Genomic DNA, 23733 nt, shown 5'->3' on the forward strand with positions numbered 1-23733 from the left:
ACTAGTGTATCAGCCTTTAGGTATTTGAAAAATAACATTGAATGTACATCCTGCATTTCCTAAAGCATTTTACCGTGAACAATAACTTGAGTGCAAAAATGAGAAGAGATTCATCAGAATTTCAAAGTAAAACCCTATGCATCACCTAATTCTATTGAAAACGATGCTCATGGCAAATTTCACTTATCACTTGAAACATATTTCTGCCCTTGGATACCAGAAGCAAATTAAAAAACATGCTGTTGCTCTGCTATGGTGGAGCTGCAATGTGTTATGTTTAAATAGTTCAGCATTCAGATTTAGCTTGCTTAAAGTACAATATAGAATCAATACAATCGTAGAATTCACGGCAAAATGCATTAGTAATTGCCACTGGAATTGCTGTACGAAATAGCATTAATAGGATAGCCAAATAACTTTAGAATATATTTTTTCAATGAAGATTTGTTTTCTGCAATGGTCAACTTATGAAATTTAAAACGCATGAGCTAAATGTATACGTGTGTGTACACATATATGTATACACACAAAATATCACTGTGTGTGTGTGTGTATATATATATATACCCACACACATATACACACATGCAGTGGTTTTATGAACTCTAGGTATTAAAAGCTTTTTCTTTACAGAAATGTAAAAGATGCATTTTACTATTTCAAAAATACAACTTTTTCTTATCAAAAAAAAAAAAAATCAAAGCTTAAGACTATATTTGGATGTGCATTAGGAAGTGAACAGAGCAAAATACTCCACTAAAACCAAAGTTTCCTATTAATAGCAAGTCCTTTCAATGAACTTTACTTTCAAGTCTTGGGACTCACAAACAGATTTGATTAAAGCTCCTATTAGGTGACATCCTTTACTTTAAATGAAGCTATACAATAGCAATTATGAGGCAGCTTACATAGTTTGCATCATATAAAATTAAGAAAAAAGCTAACTGCAAATTAAAAAATACTGCTCTAAGTTTCATGCAAGTAGACACCAGACATGCAGCTTTAATGTAAACTTAAGCTGTGACTATGCTAAGTTGTGCCTTCTTCAAAATCCGAAATTTTCATCTAACCACATTTGGAGCAGAATATCTGTAAAATGCAGTCAATTTTTAGTATGTACACAAAAGCTCAGGACTGGATTGGATTACCTCAGAGCTTCGTATCCTTTGTCTAGCTTGTTATAATGGAAGTGTCTCATTTCTAATGATGAATAGTTTAAAAATATATATTTAATACTAAATGTAATACATATATAAATTGTTTTCTGAACAGTCTATGGAGTACAATGAGGTAATGTGAAGAGCTGAGGTTTGTTTATTTTTAAGCAGAATGATGCTAAGCTCATTGCTCATTCTGTTGGTGCTAGAAAAATCTCCCTACTTACAGATTTGGCAGTGGCAGAAATATACTGGACAACCATCTCACGTTTGGTGGTAAAATCTTTGTTTCGTAAAGGAGCTTTTTTTTCTTCATTAAGGTTCATGTCCTCCTGTAAGAAATAACATATACTGTGAGCATTGATAAACTTCCACTTAAGAGCTTCAAAAGTGATTAATAAACATTAATAATTTCTGTGTCTTAAAATACTAATTCATGTGGTGACTAACGTCAAAAATCCCTTTCTGGGATACTTCACTATTATTTTTCACTCTAGATACCAGTGTTGTGTAAATGGTACCATGTATTCATGGTTCACATCTCTACCTAGCCAACTACTGAGCAGAAAGAAGAAAGTATTTTTAAAACCATTCCACAGAATAAACTGGCAGTTTATAACATAGATATACACGATATCTATGCTAACAAAGCTCTTTATTTATCTTGATAGCAAACACACACACAAAATGCTGTTTGGCATATGCTCCCTTAGGATCGCTATTATCTGAGAAAGCAAATATAATTTGCAAATTGGCAGGGTCTATATATCTATAATATGTCACTGAAGAAAGTTCACAAGAAGTTGTTGGATTTGGAAAAGAAAAAAAGCAGAAACAGCTGTATTGCGGTAATAAATGTCACTCATTAGAGGGAAAAGTATTCAGTTACAAGAACACATTGTTTTGAGGTTCAATAAACTTTAATTCAGTTGGAAATCTACCTTTATTTTGTGATATATACATTTATAACACTTTGACTAGACACATTGTTTTTGTTCATTTTGAAATTCATAGTAATCCTTGTGACATATGAACACACGCTTGACAGGGTCACAAAACCAAGTTGGAAATGATTGTGCTTCAAAATGCAACACCAAATGAAAAGTCAACCTACAGAATAGGTGAAAATGTTTACAAATCATATGTCTGATATAGATGTGTACCCAGATATACAAAGAACTTTTACAACTCAATAATAAAAAGACAAAAGTCCAACAACAAATGAGCAAAACACTTGAATAGACATTTCTCTAAAGAAGATATACAGGCCGGGCGCAGTGGCTCACGCCTGTAATCCCAACACTATGGGAGGCCAAGGCAGGTGGATCACGAGGTCAGGAGATCAAGACCATCCTGGCTAACATGGTGAAACTCCATCTCTACTAAAAATACAAAAAATTAGCCAGGTGTGGTGGCGAACACCTGTAGTCCCAGCTACTCCGGAGGCTGAGGCAGGAGAATGGTGTGAACCCAAGAGGTGGACCTTGCAGTGAGCTGAGATGGCACCACTGCACTCCAGCCTGGCAAAAACAAAAAAAAGAAGAAGAAGAAAAAAAGAAGATATACAAATGGCCAATAAGCACAGGAAAAGATATTCAACATCATTAGTCAGTAGGGAAATGTGAATCAAAACCACAATGAGATACTACTTCACTTCTAGTAAGATAGCTAGAAAAAAAGAGGAAAATAATAAATGTTGGCAATGAATTGAAGAAATTGGAACCTTCACACATTGCTGGTGGGAAAGAGAAATGATACAACCACTTCGGAAAACAGTCTGGCAGTTCCTCCAAAAGTTAAACAGATTTATCTACCATATGACCCAGTTTACATACCTAAACAAAATGAAAACATATGTCCATACAAAAACTTGCACACAAATGTTCACAGCATCATTATTGATAATAGCCAAGGAGTAGAAACAATCCAAACATCCATCAATGGATGAATGGAGAAACAAAATGTGGCATATCATACAATGAAATATTATTCAGCTTTAAAAAGGAATGAAGTGCTGATACATGCTATAATCTGGATGAATCTTGAAATCACATTATGCTAAGTGAAATAAGCATTATAAAAGATCACATATTCTATGATTCTGTGCATATTAAATGTCAAAAATAGGCAAATTCATAGAGACGAAAAATAAATTAGATGTTGCTAGGGCCAGGGGAGAAGAGGAGGGAGTTTGGATTATGACTGATTATGGGTATGGTATTTCCTTATGGGGTGAAACAACTGTTCTAAAAGTTGTTGTGATAGTTTCACACTCTTTGAATATACAAAAAAAAAAAAACTATTAATTTGGCCATGCACAGTGGCTCACGCTTATAATCCTAGCACTTTGGGAGGCCCAAGAAGGAAGATCACTTGAGCCCAGGAGTTTGAGACCAGCCTGGGCAACATGGCAAGACCTCGCTTCTACAAAAACTTTTTAAAACTTAGCTGAACGTGGTGGTGTGCGCCTGCAGTCCCAGCTACTTGGGAGACTGAGGCAGGAGGGTCGCTTGAGGCCAGGAGGTGGAGGTTGCAGTGAGCTGTGTTCCTGCCACTTGCACTCCAGCCTGGAAATCAGAGCAAGACCCTGTCTCGAAAGAAAGAGAAAGAAAGAGAGAGAGAGAGAGAAAGAAGCAAGAAAGAAGCACATTGTAAAAGGGTGAATTTTATAGTATGTGAATCATATCTACATTTTTTAAGGAAAAAAAATCCGTATTTTTATCCCTTTACTCTTACAGAAATTCTGAGCATTCTATTTTTTTAATAAAGTAAACTAATTGGCAAAGAACAGTATCAGTTACTTTTTATTATTATTATTATTATTTTTTTGAGACGGAGTCTCGCTCTGTCGCCTAGGCTGGAGTGCAGTGGCGTGATCTCCGCTCACCGCAAGCTCTGCCCCGCGGGTTCACGCTATTCTCCTGCCTCAGCCTCCCGAGTAGCTGGGACTACAGGCACCTGCCACCATGCCCGGTTAATTTTTTGTATTTTTAGTAGAGACAGGGTTTCACCGTGTTAGCCAGGATGGTCTCGATCTCCTGACCTCATGATCCGCCCACCTCAGCCTCCCAAAGTGCTGGGATTACAGGCGTGAGCCACTGCGCCCGGCATCAAAGTTATTTTTAAAGATGCATATGTGAGAATGTGGAAGACAATCCTGAAAGTAGACAAACTGCATCTATCTATTGAATAGTAACTGTTGACAGCAAAAATCTATATTTGCAACCACTGCAGCAACTCCTATGATGATTCATTCATAGTCAATACTTATAAATTTTGTGTGTGTATATATATATCTATATATATATCACCTCTCTTCCTAATTACCTGGATCACTGTCTCTATCCCCACTTTTCTATCTAATGTTATTTCTCATTTGGATATTTTACTTGTTAATGACTTACTAGAAGGCAGAAGACATCTTTTTCCTCTCTCTCTCTCATAGGCTCTGGCATTGTTGAATCAAAGTAGAATCATCGAAACTAGGTTGGATAGCACTTATAATGTGGTCCACAGATGCTCATCTACGATCTGTATCTATTTCCATTTTTTTTTTTTTTTTTTTTTTTTTTAGGTGGAGACTTGCTCTGTTGCCCAGGCTGGAGTGCAGTGGCCTGATCTTGGCTCACTGCAACCTTCGCTTCCCAAGTTCAAGTGATTCTCCTGCCTCAGCCCCACAAGTAGCTGGGATTACAGGCATGCGCCACCACACCCAGCTAATTTTTTTGTATTTTTAGAGACGGGGTTTTGCCATGTTGGCCAGGATGGTCTCAAACTCCTGGCCTCAAGTGATCCATCCGCCTTGGCCTCCCAAAGTGCTGGGATTACAAGCATGAGTCACCATGCCTAGCGTATGTATCTATTTCAACTGACAGGGAACTCCTTACCTCCTCAGGCAGCCCCATTCATCTTAGGGTAGTATAATTTTTGCCAAATTTTTCCTTCGATGACTGGACATGAAATATGTACAACAAAATAATGTGTGTTAAGGTGGGTGGCATGACCTTTTTTCTTCTCTACTTTTAAAATTTTGAATCACTTATTTACTGAACACATACTACACACCAGAAACTATGCTAGGCTATCTAATCTGGTAGACTGTTTTTACACTCAAATTAAATATTTATAAAGCACTTAGAACAATACCTGATAGTAAATGCTATGTATGCTTGCTGAATAAATAATTTATGGTCTAGTAGTAACAAATAATTCTAACTGAGGCATGTATCAGATTCTTTGAAAACACAGAGGGCAGATGGAAAGGTCAGAGATGTCTTCACCAGGTTGTGAGTCTCAAAGGATGAAAAAAATCTGACTGGAAGGAGGGAGACCAGTCAGGAAACTCTAGTGGTCATGTATCATGTTTTGCTGCCCAACATCACTTGAACATGCCCTCTACAATTTAATACATCCTCACATTGTCAGTCCCACCTGACAAAGGTATAATCTATAAAAACTACATTTGTCAGTCTCCCTTTTAACTAGAGTGCAGGCATGTGGCTTCGTCTCCACCCATAAAATGCATGTATAGGAGGTGTAGATTTAGAAGTGAACTATGTGAGGAAGCAGGCCACAAATAGGCCATCCATTTTGCTGATGTAGTTGGCAACAGAGGTGATGTTGTTACAGAACTGATGGCATTAACTGTGTCTTTTTCTTTAAGACATTTTGATCAAATGGTTCTGGGATAAGAGCTCCTTAATCGGAACTGTATTTCAGTTGTGTGGTTCTGGAAGTTATTCCTATAATGTTATCTGGAGCCTGTTTCTGCAACTCTCTTAATTCAAGAACTACCTAATATCCCCTAAAATTATATTCTATTTAAACCTGCCAGAGTGGATTTTTCTTATGTTCAATAATTTGGGCTGAAGTAATTTAAGTGACTAGAGATAAGAGTCGAACTAAGAAGAAATGTCAGATTGGACAGAAGGAAATTAATTCAAGAGCCACATAAATGTTATTTGAAGACCACATTCCTTCTTCCAGGCTAAAGTACTCAACTTATCTTCATGTAACATGGGTTGGTGTCCACATCTCTCTCTCTCAAATACTCTGTGGTTTAACAAATGCAAGGAAGGAAAGAACGTCCACCTCCCTCACCTTGAAATACTTACACCTCTATTAATTCACCCTCTGATTTTATTATCTTACTGGCTAAGTACATCATTCTGCTGACTCGTATTGTTTTTGTTTTCATCAAAATCCCTATGTTCTGCTCACATATGCTGGGCTATGTCTCTATTGCCTAAAAAAATTCTGGTTAAATTTCATTCTCCTGTAAATGTGGTTATTATCAATCTGCATCCTCCAAGTAGAATCAACTCTGGAACGCTGACAAGATTAAGTGTCTGTATTTGTATACTTCACAGCCGGGCCTAAGAGTGTGGTAGTGTCACCTTTGGCAGTCTCTAGGTAGAGAGTTTCTGTGCTTCCAGTGACATTTCTACATTACTATGTACCCATTCAGTTTTTAATGGCACACACTGCTGATATCATGCCATCGCAGAATTATTTTGTAGGGAGGCAGGCAGGACAATAAGAGCAATGTAAGATTATACACCTCAGAGGAATGTTGTCAGTACTGAGTGTGATCATGCATGACAAGCCTGGTGTATATTAACTAGCTTTCAAAGAATGCTAGCTATTAGCGTTATCACCTCCCAACCTCAGGTTTTAACCACTTTTCATCTTACCCCTTATGTTTTAATAATGTTAGGTTGTTTGTAGTTTTGCTACATAAACTGTGTTGTTACACACTCATTATTTCGTTCATGATGCTGTTCTCCCTGCCTGAAATGTGGTCATCTTTACCATCCTCTCCATCTGTTAATGCGATCCTTGCCCCCTCCAAATTCACATCTGGTTAAGTATTATACTTCAAGACTATGCTCAACCACTAATTTTTCAGGAAGATTTCTCCTAAAGCACCTGATTTGAAAATAACTACCCTTATCCTATTCTTCCATATTAATTCCTTATGTGTCACTTACATTGAAATTATGTGATAAATCTATCTCCTCTAAACTCGAAGCTGAGAATAGGAACTTACTTATCTTTGTACTCCTAGCAAAAAGCGTAATTCCTGGAACGCAGTAAACATTTAATAAATATTTGTTGGCCGGGCGCGGTGGCTCACGCCTGTAATCCCAGCACTTTGGGAGGCCGAGGCGGGCGGATCACAAGGTCAGGAGATCGAGACCATGGTGAAACCCCGTCTCTACTAAAAAATATAAAAAAATTAGCCGGGCGCAGTGGCGGGCGCCTGTAGTCCCAGCTACTGGGGAGGCTGAGGTAGGAGAATGGCGTGAACCCGGGAGGCGGAGCTTGCAGTGAGCCGAGATTGCGCCACTGCACTCCAGCCTGGGCGACAGAGCGAGACTCCGTCTCAAAAATAAATAAATAAATAAATAAATAAATAAATAAATAAATAAATATTTGTTGAACCAATGTGATATTTAAGACCTTTTCTTTAAATATATTAACTTGCTTTAGAATCAGCAACAGGTTTTTATACTTATAAATTTGCTGCAGAGGTTGATTGGAAATGGGTATCATTCATGTTAAGAGACCATAATGACTCATTTTATTCTTACAGAAATAAGATACATATTACTAATTAGGCAGCTAACACTTCCAAATTATTAACTCCAGATCTATACTACAATAATAAAGCTAAATAGAGCAATATTCATAACTCAATATTAACTCTAAACAGCATAATTGAATATGAAACTATTTCTAAACATACTGATTTCCTATGGTATTCAAAACAAAAGCAAGCTTTTAGCATGTTTAACATTTGATATATCTATAATACATGAGAAAGAACGTAGTATTTTGTGGTTTTAAAAAACACTGTTTGAAGTCTAAAGAATGGACCACTTATAATGTTTTTAAAGCCACATTTGTAAATACTAAACCATTTTTTAAGCTTCTCACATGCCGTGATACAATTTCCCATTATAGACAAATTCCTCCACTTCAGCAAACATTATATTCTTAAAGTTATTACTGAGAAGCCATATAAGAATAGGATCAAATGAGAAGGTCAAAAGTTGAACCAGCTGCCTATTCATTCATTTGTATTCTCATTCATTCATTCTTCAATTCTCACTCATTAGTCAATTTTCTCCACAATAATCAGAATCATGTTATACTCAAATCCAGTACCTTAGCAATACTTTGTAAACTTAATATGTGTTGAGAAGCTTATTTTGAATTTTCTTTCTTTAATAACAACTGACAAAAGGTACCATGGCATTAGAGAAACACTTGGTAAAAGCAGCTGAAAGAATCCATGCAAAACAACATGGCAAAAAGCTGAAGTACATTTCTTTGTCAGCAAATACTGACGTATCAGAAGACACATATAGATCATTACTGAAAATTTGCTAAAGCAAGTATTTAAACAATTAGTGTAGGAGGTTTACTATATAGTTGGATAAAAATATAGCCTTTTTAAAAACATCTCACCTTATAGTATTTGCTAGATTGTTTCTATAATGACATATATAAACTACTCTTATTTGAGTCACCAATAGAACAATTTAACAGACAAAACATATAACCAAAATTAATTATTTATTTAATAAAAAGAGGTTTTGTGGAAAAACTATGAGGGAAGGAGTCCTGAGTCAGGCAAACCCACACATAAAATTCAAGACCATTGCAAGAAGTTGAAACTGAAGTACACAGAGTACTACATAGAGTCAAGAAGATTGTTCTTCTTTAAATAAAAGCAAGATATTTCAAATACAATAAAATATTTACAATATTTTGAAATGAAATAGGAAGTTAACATGAAAACCAGAGATATTTCTGGTTATTTCAAGATAAAGTATTTTAAAACTGTCAAAATTAGCCAGGCACAGTGCCATGCCTGTAATCCCAGCACTTCGGGAAGCTAAGACAGGCGGATCACCTGAGGTCAGGAGTTCGAGACCAGCCTGGCCAACATGGCAAAACCCCATCTCTACTAAAAATACAAAAATTAGCCAGGCATGGTGGTGGGCACCTGTAATCCCAGCTACTCAGGAGGCTGAGGCAAGAGAACCTCTTGAACCCAGGAGGCAAAGGTTGCAGTGAGCAGAGATCGCGCAGCTGCGCTCCAGCCTAGGTGACAGAGTGAGTTTCCGTCTCAAAAAAAAAATACAAAAACAAAAACAAACTTGAAATTTAGCATGAGTTAGGCATTCTTCATTTATGAAAAGAAAAGAAATTCCTTGACATTTTAACAATTAGTAAGAAAGTAACTCCTTTTCAAACCTACTTTACTGGAAAAGCCACAAAGACAGACCCAACTTCCAAGTCAGTCCCAACAGACCCAACTTCCAAGTCAGTCCCCTTCACCCTTGCTTGAATTACTTCCTCTTTCTTCCTGGTGTTAGATGTACTGTCTGGAACAGGCATGAGTACACAAACATGAGGATGAGGGTTTACACATTACTAATGTAGAAGAAAAAATGGAAAGAGCTCATCTTCCCAGTGGTATTTGTTGAAGACCCATTTATTAAAGTCCATTTTGAACCCATTTATTTAGAAATATAAAAATACAATACTCCAGATTAGTTGCAAGAATAACTGGTTGTCGTCAAGTAAGACAGGAATTTACTAGTCATAGGTCAGCAGGAAATCTTTGCTTGATTCATGGATTGGTCTGATAAAAGTTAATCTACAATTTAGTAAGTTGCTAATGGTGTACTTGTTCCATTTGAACCTACAAATCTTTGTCAGATTTATGTTTCAATTATGAGAGAAATTAAACCAAATATCAAAATAAAATGAACTTGGAGCTAAACTTTCTAATTACCGCCTATTTTTAAGCAAGACATAAAAAATGACATAGTGACACAGTTCTCACTAAAAAGTTATTAATCATGACAGCAAAGACTTTTGTATGATTAAGAAATAAACTCATTTTAAATCATTTTAAAATATTGTTCATGTTTTTCTTGTTTTTACTGTGTATATTTTATAATGTACATATAATATTAGTACATATAGGCATGTATATAATGTTTAAAATATATTAGGGCTACTTACTCAAACATATATATACACACACATATATATACATATATGTATTTTTTTTTTCCTGAGGTGGAAATAAAAGGTTTAGAGACTCTTGGACTAGTCCAGAGGCTGGCAAACTTTCTCTGTAAATTTCCAGACAGTAAATATTTTAGGTTTTGCAGACCATATAGTCTTTGTCTCAACTACTCAACTCTACTATAGCACAAAGAAGCTATAGACAATAGATAAACAAATGGGCGTGGATACATTCAATAAAACTTTATTTGTGGACACTGAAATTCATATAACTTTCATGTGCCCCAAAACAGTCTTTTTTGGGTGACAATTTAAAAACATAAAACCATTCTTAGCAGGATATACAAAAAAAAAACCTTGTGGCAGGGATAGTACCTTTGACATCTTTATGTCTGTTGTACCTAACAAAGTATCTGGCATTCAGTAAAGAGTTGTCAAATAAACTTCACCGTGACACAGAAATTTGTGTTTTCTTACTCCGCCTTATGTTCCAATATATCACCCTTGCCAGAACATAAGCTCCTTGATGGTAGGGATTTTCTTTAAGTTGTTCACTGCTCTCTTCTCAGACCTTAAAACAGTATTGGGCGTATGGAAGGCATGGGACTTTGATGAAACTGTTCAAATTTTGAGAACATTTACGCCAAAAAATAAAGACGGATAATAGAGAAGTTAACACTGGGTTTCAGTGTATTTAGGTGGTGTTCTCTGCTTCCATCCTGAGCCCCTGCACAGGGCTAAGTTCCCACATTAGCCTATTCACAGCTATCCTAGTGCTATGGAAATCATTTATTTACTTTTCTCCCTGAGTAAACGCTGAGCTCTCTGAGGGTAAGGGAGGTGCCGCATTCATCTTTACACTTCCAACATGTAGCATCCTACCTGGCACATTGCACATATCAACAAACAGTTGCTTAAATACACTCATGCAAATAAATACTAGTAGAATTCTTCGAAACAGAAGAAATATTTTTGAAAGCATTTCTCTGTACAAACCAAGAACAGAGCCAAGTTTTTAAAAAATCATGCTCAGCAATAAAATTAAAAATTGACCCAGATTTAGTTACCTTTAAATCTGTTTACTGGGTAAGTTTTGCTCCTCTTTTATGAGCTCTTCATGGGAGTTTTATAAGAAAATAAAACATGTTGTCTAGAAATGCCTCTGGCATTATCTCAGTCTAATGATATGGAGTAAAGATATTGAAAATGTAAATATAGCCTATGGATAGTATGTTGTCTAGACAATTTCTGAGAATCTAGTAATTTCTGACAACTATTTCCATGTCTTCTTATAGATTTTAAGACCTAGTTTACCAATAACTTATTTTGTGCTACCTTAACTATTAATTAAGATTACTTATTCTGAGGGCACGAAAAGATTCATCCAAGCTAACTAACTTCTAAAAGACTAGGGTTGGCTGAGAAAGAAACCCACAATAGCAGTCAATGGAGAACAAGGATGCTTGGGTTAATGTACAACACCTGGTGTTCAAACACAACTATTCTCTCTAAATTAATGAAAGGGAAAAGTGAGAGAATAAAAATTAAAAGCTTTGGGATTACTTACGAGAGTTCTAGCAGATGGAATAATTTAGTATTTATTGCATATAACTACTATCATTAAATTATGACAAAAATGCAAAGTATATTAATATAAATTGCTGAATAGAAAAGAGTGTAAAACATCAAATTTGCATGTATAACCATATATTAAACATTACCTTTAATAAATTAGGTTGAAATGAAATATGGCTAGAGGTTAATCATAAATCATCACTAACCTCATCTTTTGCATGAGACAAACTATTTAATTACCTATATTAGAACACAGTCCTTATTGATGTATCTATAGGTTGCCAATGTAACCTGAACCTCCACTTGAGAGTTCCTTGTGCTGCTAATAGAAATCAAATTCCAACTTGAACTCCCCAAGAAATTTCTATGGGTTTACTTTTTTAATCTTAAAATGAAAATCTCCCCTCTCCCAACACCCCTCTCCCCAAAAAGAACTCTAATTGCATAATTCAGTCTGGATGAAAACACTATTAAGCATTTAACAGTCCCTAAGCAGTATACTCAATGTACAAAAACCAGCTCAGTTATTCTCAGTAAGCTCAAAGGTTATGACAACTTAAAATGTTGAAGAGTTATTCAATTACAGCATTATTAATTTCCTTACATTTAAAGTAGAATTGAGGAGATATTTCATCCAATCCTAATTAGAGGCAATACAAAATGCTTCTGATCAATATGAGAAGAGTTATGAATATGAACCGCTTTAGTTCAGTCATCTTTAAAAGTCACCAAATATAGGCAACCAATATAGTGTAACCCCCAGCACTTTGGGAGGCCAAGTCAGGAGGACTGCTTGAGTCCAGGAGTTTGAGATCAGCCTGGGCAAAATAGCAAGACCCACATCTCTACAAAACAATAAAACAATTAGCCAGGCATAGTGGCACATGCATACAGTCTCAGCTACTCAGGACGCCGAGGTGGGAGGATTGTGTGATCCCAGAAGGTCAAGGCTGCAGTGAGCCATGATCGCACCACTGCACTACAGCCTAAGGGACACAGCAAGACTCCATCTCAAAAGAAAAAAAAAAAAAGAAAAAGAATAAAAAGTTACCAATAATAATAACAAGGAAGGAGTGTTGTTTTCATCCTACTACCTTTACCCACTTGTGGAAGATTGAAAACATGACTCTGGGTAGGGGAGGGGACAAGAATCTTTTTTTTTTGAGATGCAGTCTCACTCTGTCACCCAGGCTGGAGTGCAGTGGCCGGATCTCAGCTCACTGCAAGCTCCGTCTCCTGGGTTTACGCCATTCTCCTGCCTCAGTCTCCCGAGTAGCTGGGACTACAGACGCCTGCCACCTCGCCCGGCTAGTTTTTTGAATTTTTTAGTAGAGACGGGACTACAGACGCCTGCCACCTCGCCCGGCTAGTTTTTTGTATTTTTTAGTAGAGACGGGGTTTCACCGTGTTAGCCAGGATGGTCTTGATCTTGTGACCTTGTGATCCGCCCGTCTCGACCTCCCAGAGTGCTGGGATTACAGGCGAGCCACCGCGCCCGGCCTGGAGACAAGAATCTTAAAGACCAAGTGTGATTTACCCCATGCAGGTAATTTTAACAATTTTATAAAAGCAGTGGTTTTAATTCTTGAAAATTTTAGTAAAAGAACCACCTCTCAATTTTCAATTAGCAGTTAGTAACCATACTCTAAATACAAAATTCAGTTTTACAAACTATGAAAGACACTCTCTTAATAAAGAACTCTATAAAATAAACAATCATCAAAAAATTTCAAGGCCAGATGCCGTGGCTCATGCCTATAATCCCAGCACTTTAGAGGCCAAGTCAGGAGGATTCCTTGAGCCTAGGAGTTCGAGACCAGCTTGGGCAACATGGCAAAACCTCATCTCCACAAAAAATTTTTAAAAATCGCGTTTATTTGGCACATGCCTGTAGTCCCAGATACTTGGGAGGCTGAGGTGGGAGGAGGGCGTGAGCCGAGGAGTTTGAGGCTGCTGTGACCCGTGATCCAACCTGGGTAACAGAGCAAGGCCCAGTCTCTAAAAACAAAAAATAAATAAATATTTATTTCAAATTTGGAACTTTAAACTTGCCAGCAATAGCCATTGATACCATTACTTAGAAAGTCCCTTTAAAATTGCATCATTGAGGCTGGGTGCAGTGGCTCAAGCCTGTAATCCCAGCACTTTGGGAGGCCAAGGCGGGCGGATCACAAGGTCAGGAGTTCGAGACCAGCCTGGCCAATATGGTGAAACCCCGTCTCTCCTAAAAATATAAAAATTAGCCGGGGGTGGTGTCGGACGCCTGTAGTCCCAGCTACTCAAGAGCCTGAGGCAGGAGAATCGCTTGAACTCGGGAGGCGGAGGTTGTAGTGAGCCGAGATCGGGCCACTGCACTCCAGCCTGGGAGACAGAGCGAGACTCCGTCGCAAAAAAAAAAAAAAAAAGAAAGAAATTGCATCATTGAATAAGCACAATACAAAAAGCGATGCACCAATGCACAGAATAGATGCCAGAGTCAATGAGATACTAGTAGTCTACTAATACACTAGTAAAACCAGACTACTCAGATCTTTCAGTTAACTGAAATTATTTCAAAAGTTTTCTTAGCTAGGAAGAATCAAGTGATTTGTGAAATGATCCATTAGTAATTAAGTAAAAAGAGCTACCTTTTTTTAAAAAAAAAACATGTCCTGCAGTAATTTTAGATTTAGTTCAATTATCTATATCTAGAAGCCCATCCAATGAGAACTGCTGTTGATAGATATGATCCTTAGGCATAACAAGAGTTTCAATTTTCAGAGTAAGAAAGGATTATATTTGAATATTGTCTTTTGTTAAGTTTTTAACCAAAAGTTTCACCAATACATCATTACCCAGAAACTCTAAATAGTAAATTATAAGGTAATTTATTTCTTGTCAAGCATCTCATATATTATTACTGTGTATAATGTCGTGCTATTTGCTGCAATTATTTAAAACGTTTTGGCCAGGCACGGTGGCTCAAGCCTGTAATCCCAGCACTTTGGGAGGCTGAGGCAGGCAGATCACTTGAGGTCGGGAGTTCAAGATCAGCCTGACCAACATGGAGAAACCCCATCTCTACTAAAAATCCAAAATTAGCCAGGCATGGTGGTGCCTATCTGTAATCCCAGCTACTTGCAAGGCTGAGGCAGGAGAATCGCTTGAACTCAGGAGGCGGAGGTTGCAGTGAACCGAGATCGTGCCATTGCACTCCAGCCTGGGCAACAAAAGCAAAAGTCTGTCTCAAAAAAAACCAAAAAACCTTTTACACCTCAAGGTATGTTATCCTAAAATACATATATAGTATTGAAAACAGATATTCTAAACCTTCATAGTTCTCTAAAGTCTAGAAAAGCCAATCAAGAGAAACAGCACAATAAAGGTACCATCAAAAGACCCAGGAGAAGGAAGATTGTCATAAGAGACACCAAATATGACAAGAACACCTTTTACATTATTTGTACAAGGAAAGACACCAACAAGGAGTGAAATATAAAAGGAGAAATTTTGTATCTGGAAGTCTACTTCCATGTTTTAGAAACAGAATGACTTAAGTGCTTTCTCCCAATCAACTGTGATAATGACATTTTTAACTGTTTTCCATTGCTAGATATTTGGACTCATTCTTCTCAACTGATGCTCTGTAAAAAGCAATTACAGACAATGTTCCAGTATCAGTAGGAAATAATCCATCCCAGGCTGGCTTTACCTACCACTCTAATGTACCTCTGATTTGCCTTCTACTTCTCCTCAATATGTGTGCAAGGAAAATGTACTAATTTTATATTTAGCCTAAATGAAGCATTATTAAAGGTAGATGTTACAAAAATGTCAATGTTTTATATTTTTATGTACCTAAATTTAAGTTTCAGCTCAGCTACTTACTAGCTTAGTCAAGTTAATGAATCAATTTTCTTACCTCTCTCTAAGCTTCACTTTCCTTATCTGAAAATGGGATATAACAATCTTACCTACTTTGTGGTACTGTCCTAAGGATCAACTGAAACAATACATTTAAATGTTTTAGTTTCATGCCTTAGGCATAAGTATACAGTAGATGAAAACTATAGTTATTCATAAAATAATTTGTTCACTGTAAGGTTATTACAGTCAAACTAAGATAATATAGAAAATACATAATATTCAGAGTATAAGTAGACTTCTCTCAAAGTAGAGATATAATCTTTAAAGTTTTCAGTTTAACTTTTGGTTGTTACTTTTAATCAAACCATATTTCTCTGATATCCTATTATATTATACTGTTACTTAAAAATATGTCCATTTATAAATAAGATTTTTGATTGACAGATAAAATTGTATGTATTTAGCATGTACAGCATGATGTTTTGAAGTATATACTCATTGTGGAATGACTAAATCTAGCTAATTAATATGTGCATTACCTCACATGCTTGTGTGATTTGATTTAGAGGTTCAGGACATAAAGAGGAATGAGCAAAGAAGACTGAAAAGGAGTGGCCTGAGAGGTAGGAGGAAAACAAGATGAATGTTGAGGAGACAAAAATAAAAAGTGTTTCAGATTGGAGAGAATAATCAACTGCATAGAATGCTGCTGATAGGTCAATTACAATGAGAGGCTGGGCATGGTGGCTCACTTGTAATCCCAGTACTTTGGGAGGCCAAGGCAGGCAGATCACATGAGCTCAGGAGTCCAAGACCAGCCTGGACAATGTAGCAAGACCCTGTCTCTACCAAAAAATACAAAACGATTAGCTGGGTATGGTGGTGCAATGCATGCCTGTAGTCCCAGTTACTGGGGAGGCTAAGGTGGGAGGATCACCTGAGCCCAGGAGATTGAGGCTGCAGTGAGCCATAATCATGCCACTGCTGCAACTCCAGCCTGGGTGACAGAGTGAGATCCTGTCTCAAAAAAAAAAAAAAAAAAATTAAAATGAGAACTGAGCATTGACCACGGGATTTGGCAGCATGAAGATATCTGGTGACATTGATAAGAGCAGTTTTGATAGAATGGTGGGATGGAAACCTGGTTGGAGTGAGTTTAGAAGAGAAAGTGAGAGGATTAAAACTGGAAGCAGTGCGTATAAATAAAATTATTGTGAGGTGCTTTGCTTCAAAGGAGAGTAAATAAGTGGAGTGATAGCTAACAATAGAGAAAGGATCAAAAGAAAGTTTTTTAAAAATGGGACCGCATGTTTATATGCTGCTCAGAATGGTAGAGAGAGAAGAAAAAATTATTGGAGCAATATCTGTGAGTAGGTGAAGGAATGAAAATGTATACACAAGTAGAAGAATGCACACATGAAAATTTCACCTATGGTGATAGGTAGCAAGACAGATACATGAATGCAGATACTAAAAGGTAAATGTAGTGGTGGGAACCTGTGGAAGTTCTCTTCTGAATGCTTCAATGTACTCCGTAAATTAAGCAGCAAGGTCATCAGCAGAGAATAAAGATGGGGAAGAGCTCTGAGGTTGGGGCAGCAAAGCAAAGGTGTGAAAGGCATCTAGGAGCGTAGTTGAGGGAACGGAGTAGGGACATATAAACTGATTCTCTGAAAACATAAAGGCCCACCTGGGGCTTCAGAAAAGAACTCTGTGTCCAAATCATAGGGTAGTACCGGATTGGAATAGGCAAAACCTGGAGAATGGGAGGAACACCAGTTAGGAAGCTATTTTAGTAGCCACAAGAAACTACTAGAGAGGGTTATCATCTAAAGTAGGGCAAGAACAGCTGGAGGACACCTGAGGACACAAATGTAACAGTTATTACAAAAGCAAAACCAATGGGATTTGGCAAGAAATTAGAAGTGAATGAGATAATCAATGAAGGGAAGATGGCCCTGTAATGTTGAGTGTAAAAAAACTGAATATGGCAATGCCACTGATGAACTCGGAGAACTATTTCAATACTGCAAAAGTAGTAACCAAATTGTCAGCAGCTTAAAGCAATGAGTATAATTTTTACCTATAGAGAAGAAAGATTTGAAAAGATAAAAAGTGTTAATAGTATCAAGGAATGTTTCTGTGTTTGTTGCTGTCATCATTGTTTTCAGTGATTAAGGACACCAGGGTGATAAACTGAGGGGTATCTAGGTAATCAGAAAATACTAGCAATTAAAGACACAACAGAGCTTATTTGATAAAGGAAAGGAATGCTACAAACATTCTGAATGACCCCAAAGTCCAGGTTTTTAACCACTACACAATACATGCTCTGTAAAATTAAGGGTCTTGGAAAGGTAGTGTAAATTGTTTAGCTTCTAAGGAAAACTTCAGAGTTAAAGATCTTAGAGGTGGAATTATTCTAAAGGATGACACAGTCCAAGGTATAGTCATACCTATAATTAGCTAAATATATAAATGCAAAAGTCAGAGTTTAAAAAACAAGGAACTAAGAGCAAAAAACGTATTGAAGGGGCTATTAGCATAATAGTTGAAATCACCAAAATAAGTAGCAAGGGTAAAGGACAAACGTATAGCCAGGTGCTATCATCAAGAAAGGTCAGCAATAACAGACTTCAAAAGAGAAAAGGTTGTTTGTTGAAAGACGGTTTAAAGAAGAGAGCATGAAAGGAGCCCCAGGAAAAAGGGTGCACCACAGAAGCAGAAAGAAGAGTGAAAAAGGGTAAAAGTGTCAGGACTTGTTTCAGGGGAATACCCAAAATGCCAGTTGTGGCTAGATGGAAGGAATAGTCAAGGAAAATTTTAAAGATAAAGGGAAATTTTGTTTGGATTCATTCAACAACTACCAACAAATATTTATTAAAGGCCTACCAACAAATATTTATTAAAGGCCTACTAACTCTTCTAGGTGTGGGAGATAAATCATGAGGGTAGCAGGAGAGGTGATGATAAGATGTTCCGTAGTGGGCACAGTAGGGTCTAGATTTCATTGATTCTTAACCTTTTATTTTGGTGTAAGGTGACCTTTGAAACTCCTGTGGACTCTTAAGTACAGATAAATAGACAACCACAAAAAATGTACAGTAACATGTGGGATATAATTTTGAATGAATGAATCACCAATCAAGATCTCTAGTTCTTCTCTGGTCAAATTAACCAACGTAATATGGTTTAATTCCTCATTTCTCCCCTCTCCTGCCATAAACTTCTGAATACTCAAAATATTGTATTCATTATCTAATACAGGAAATTATTTAGGCCACAAGCTATAAAACACAGGAAACATGCTAGAAAACATAGGTTGTGTGAATGTTGCTAATAGAACAAACTTGGATGAATTAATTTCTTTGTCCCTTCTATTGTTACTCTCTACCCTCCCAAGTCTGTTTCATATACCCAACAAGAGACCTTGTGCTGTTTTCAGCAGAGGACATAGGCCTCTTTTGCTTTGTAGAAACAGACACACAAATCAGTTAGTTGAAAAACTGACTCGATGTCCTGGAGACTAATAAACAGTAGAAAACAAAGATAAATAAAACCGCCTCTACTTTTAGGAGCTCACAGTGGAAGAGACAGACAGGTAAGGACATTTTTGCCAAGAGAAAAGAAAAATGAAAAGGATACTTTTGCTAATAGTTTTGTTATATCAAGTTTCCGGTCTCTTCTTTATGTGATATAAACACTGTCCATACAAACACACCTCCTTAAAACTCAGTGCTATTCCGGGCACACACATTTTAAAATTACATCAAAATTAGGGGTATAACTTACCATCATTTTTTCAAAGAGATCCAATACTTCCTTTTCTGACAAATTCAAAGATCGTTCATCATATAATGGCTGAGCTGCGGGAAACTCACTCATCGCGACTTGAGAATCAATAGGATGTTGAATAAGAGGTTTTTCTTTTTTGACAGTAGATTTTCTAAAACTTGTAATTCGGTCACGCTGCAAACAAAAATAAATAAATAAAAAGCCCTGAGAAAAAGATCAAGAACTACTAACATGAAGAATTGAAACATCAAAACGGTACTTAGTATAATACATATCATTATGGTCTTTTGACAAAATACTATTTTAAGCAGCAAGCTCCACTTAGAGATTGTACTATTTTGAAACCCTGAAGTAGCTCTTCAGCCTCAGAACTCTGGGGGTGAAAAGCATTCTTCAAAAGTAAAACTTAGTCCCTTGTCATTTCTGTTTTGCACAGCAAATAAGTGAAAAAAAAAAGTCTCGGATCAAAGTCCTGTTGGTTGTTTCAGGGAGAATGTCTTTGGTGGCAAATTTAGAACTATGAAAAAAGAGAAAGAAACTAAAAAGAGCTACTGATATCCAATTCTAAGAGAAAATTATGGTAATGTTTTTCTCCTTCAAAGCTGCAAAAATTGTGACAAGTATATATGAATAATCTGTCAGTGTAGCAGTAGAATGGTTAAGAGCATGGACTCAAGACAGATTACCTGGGTTTCAGTCCAAGCTCTGCCATTTACTGGCTGAGTAACCCTGTGAAAGTTACTTGGTCTCTCTGTTTCCTCATCTCTGAAATAGGGATAATGATATTACTTACACAGTAGGGTTATTGTGAAATTTAAATAAGTTAATATGTTTATTGCACTTAACTGCTATTTATTATTGTTGTTACTATTATTATTTTCCCCCAGTGTTTTCTTCCCTAAAATGTTGGACCAATGAGGAAGTAAAACAAAGATAAAAACATCACCTTTTCCATTTACTGGAAATATAATAAACAGAAATTTCTTATTCCTACAAATATTATGAAAAACTTGCTATTTTATGGATATTGACTTCGAACCATTGATTCCATGTAAAATCTCTAATTAATTAGCTTGCTATTTCACATAAAGTGAGTTAATGACTTCAGTTGCATGTAATTAGGATATTCTATTTTAAACCACAAAACATGGGACATCAAAAGTTAGTAATATGCATAAAACTGAATGCAACTCAGTTTTATTATGGTTTCTGTTAGGAAGCACATGCACACCATCAAGTTCACATTAAACAAGCAGACATGTTAAATATCAGGACAGTATATCTTCACCACCATGTTACCAGAATCCTTATATAATTACTTCAACAATACAAAGAACATCACAGAAGTTATTACCATAGCTTATGTAAAATTATGTGAACTCATTAATGAGCATACTTTTTACTTTATTAATTCAAAGAACACTTTTTTAAAACCAAAAAGTATACTTTGAAAGAAATGTGAGCAGTTTTAAGCAGCTTATTTAGGATTACAAAGTAATTTGAGTATATGGTTGCTGACAAAGAGATTATATAAATCATAGTATTTTAGAGCTGAGAAGAAACTTGAAAAATAATCTAAACCAATCCCCTCATTTCCCAGAGAAGGTGACTTTCCTAAATCCACCAGTCTCTGGTTCCTATCCCAGTCTTCACATTAACTTAAGATTCATTTCTTCTAATCATCTTGAACTACATTTTCACATTTTCTTTTAACTTTTTGAGGGAAATTGTTGGTTTAGTTATATAGTGTATCTTCAAACAACTCAAGAAAAAAGTTAAGTAATCCAAAATAAGCTGAGGATATATTCAACAGTCAAATTTCATTAAAAATATGGTGGACATGAAAGCATTTAAATATGCAACTGACCATTAAATCAACATGTCTCTTCTCTTTCCCTTCATATCACTTAATATTTACTTTTCCAGTACTAGCCTTTTTACTGAGTAGCATTAATAACATATATATTTGATCTTCCACTGTGTCTTTCACTTTTTCTAGAAAATTAGCTTTTGATTTCAGCTATACCTTGGTAAGAAAATGTAGTTGGCCAGGCGCAGTGGCTCACGCCTGTAATCCCAGCACTTTGGGAAGCTGAGGTGGGTGGATCATGAGGTCAGGAGTTTGAGACCAGTCTGGCTAAGATGGTGAAACCTTGTCTCTACTAAAAATACAAATTTGCCGGGCTTGGTGGCGGGCACCTGTAATCCCAGCTACTTGGGAGGGTGAGGCAGGGGAATTGCTTGAACCAGGGAGGTGGAGGTTGCAGTGAGCCAAGATCGCGTCACTGCACTCCAGCCTGGGCGACGGGGCGAGACTCCGTCTCAAAAAAAAAAAAAAAAAGAAAATGTAGTTAAGCCACATACCTTCATCTCCTTTGAGCACTATCACTACTTTACATTATTTGTAAATAGGTAATTTCACATAGCAAAAAAAAATTGTCAATGCTTAAAATACCATTTTTTACAGTTTAGCTATAAAAGGGTATATTTACATTTTGAGCCCATAATTTTTAATAAGATATACTATGACAAATTCAGCTTTAAAATATTGGTTTTTAAATTTAGTAGCACACATCTGACCAACATAGTGAACTTAATTTCCTTTCTAATGGAAATTAATTTCCTCTAATATTAATGTTTAATATATTCACAATTTATTTGGCCATCAAAAAAGGAAGCATCTGTGTTTTCCAGAGTTTAGATTCACATGGAGATTTTAGAAAACTTTTGGTTAAGGTAAATATCAGGATGATGATATGAAAATTCTGTTGGGATCTCATATAATTGTTTATGTTAATATTCGAAAAGGAAGTCACGGAATTGACAATTACTCCATTCTACTATACTTTATAAATATCCAGACATTTCATATCTTACATATATCAATGCTTTTATGTCCACCCATTTTAATAAAAAGGCAACATGCATAAGTAATGTAATAGCATGCTAAGACCACCTTACCACATCATCTGCCAAAGTTTTTATTTGAATGTTCTATTAAAACCAAAAAGAAACAAACAAACAAAAAAAACCAATCAGATAAGAGAAATTCATAAATCAAACAATAAAATAATTTAATAATTTTCATTTTTATTAACGGTAAACAGTCAAAAAGAATCAGAAAGTTCAAACATATAAACAATATATTCTTTAAAGAAAAAAACTTTTTAATGATTCAAAATGAAGGTTTGGCAAAGGTGTCTATATTTGTTTTCAAATATGGCTCCCAAGGTCCCAAATCAGATCCAGATCAGACGTCACTACCACAGTGCTGAAATGTCAGAAAAGATACCACAAAATCATAAGCCCTTGCATGTTATATAGAAGTTTGGAAATGAATCCTCAAGTTAAGATACTTAAATTTAAAAAACAACAACATATACAATAGGAAAAATGTCACATTTAACAAGAATGAAATATAATGAAACAGCTTGGCCTAAGAACTGTGTTACTCCTGATGGATATTTAAAGGACACTTTTATAAATATGCTAAATAAAATTGAACTTTTTAAAAAACTATCCTTATAAATAAATTAGAAATATTTTCAAAATATTCTAAATAAAATTGAACTTATTTGAACATAAAATTGAATATATATGAGCAACGTTATTTGAAGAATTTGAGTACAGCAATACTAAAGCAATACCTAACAATGTAGTTATCTTCCAGAATTCACGGAATAGTTCAAGAACTTACAATAATGTATGATGAGCATGAAATATAGTTTTTATTATAAATATGTTGAGGTGCCAATTGGGGTGTGATTAGGAAAGAACCAGATTTTTTTTAATTGTCTGTTAGAAATTGAATTTAATGTTCTGCCAGATCCTATACATTTATTTCTTACAACAGAAGCTGAAAAATGTGTATCAACTTGGTCATGCAGACTAAAAAACATAGGGTCTTCTCACTGTTGGAAGGATTCCATTATGAGTTTTAAGTAAATGAAAATTGCTTGGATCTCAGAAAACTGTCTTCAAATACCACTAACCCAATGCTGTTAAAGACCATCCTCCCCACATCAGCTGGGGCAAATATACTATTCTATGTATAACTCTTTTTTTTTTTTTCTACTTTTAATCCACTGATTCCCTCAGGGATCTAAACTTCTAATCTCTGTACTATGTCTTCATCACATCCACTGACACAAACCCCAATCAATCTTTACTGCCTAGGAAAAAAGTGGGAATTATTTATATCAGAACTGAAACCACTTTAAGAAGGATAAATTCACCCTGCAACTCTCTTACCAGGTATTTTCTCCTTAATTTTTCTAGTGGGTTGTAGAAAACTGTTTTAAACACAATGGCC

At 36.1% G+C, this 23733-nt stretch overlaps 1 protein-coding gene across 1 annotated transcript in view; it reads right to left on the minus strand.

Annotated features, from left to right (window-relative positions):
- The window catches only part of DIAPH2 (diaphanous related formin 2), a 904603-nt gene that overhangs the window by 829933 nt on the left and 50937 nt on the right, over positions 1-23733 (minus strand). The window contains exons 2-4 of the mRNA XM_073013533.1: positions 22383-22415; positions 19419-19595; positions 1385-1489 (exon numbers count right to left, since the gene is read on the minus strand). Coding sequence (XP_072869634.1) covers positions 1385-1489; positions 19419-19595; positions 22383-22415 — 315 coding nt within the window. The remainder of the gene's footprint in view (positions 1-1384; positions 1490-19418; positions 19596-22382; positions 22416-23733) is intronic.

Source organism: Chlorocebus sabaeus, chromosome X (assembly GCF_047675955.1).
Source record: "Chlorocebus sabaeus isolate Y175 chromosome X, mChlSab1.0.hap1, whole genome shotgun sequence".
Lineage (NCBI taxonomy): Eukaryota > Metazoa > Chordata > Mammalia > Primates > Cercopithecidae > Chlorocebus > Chlorocebus sabaeus.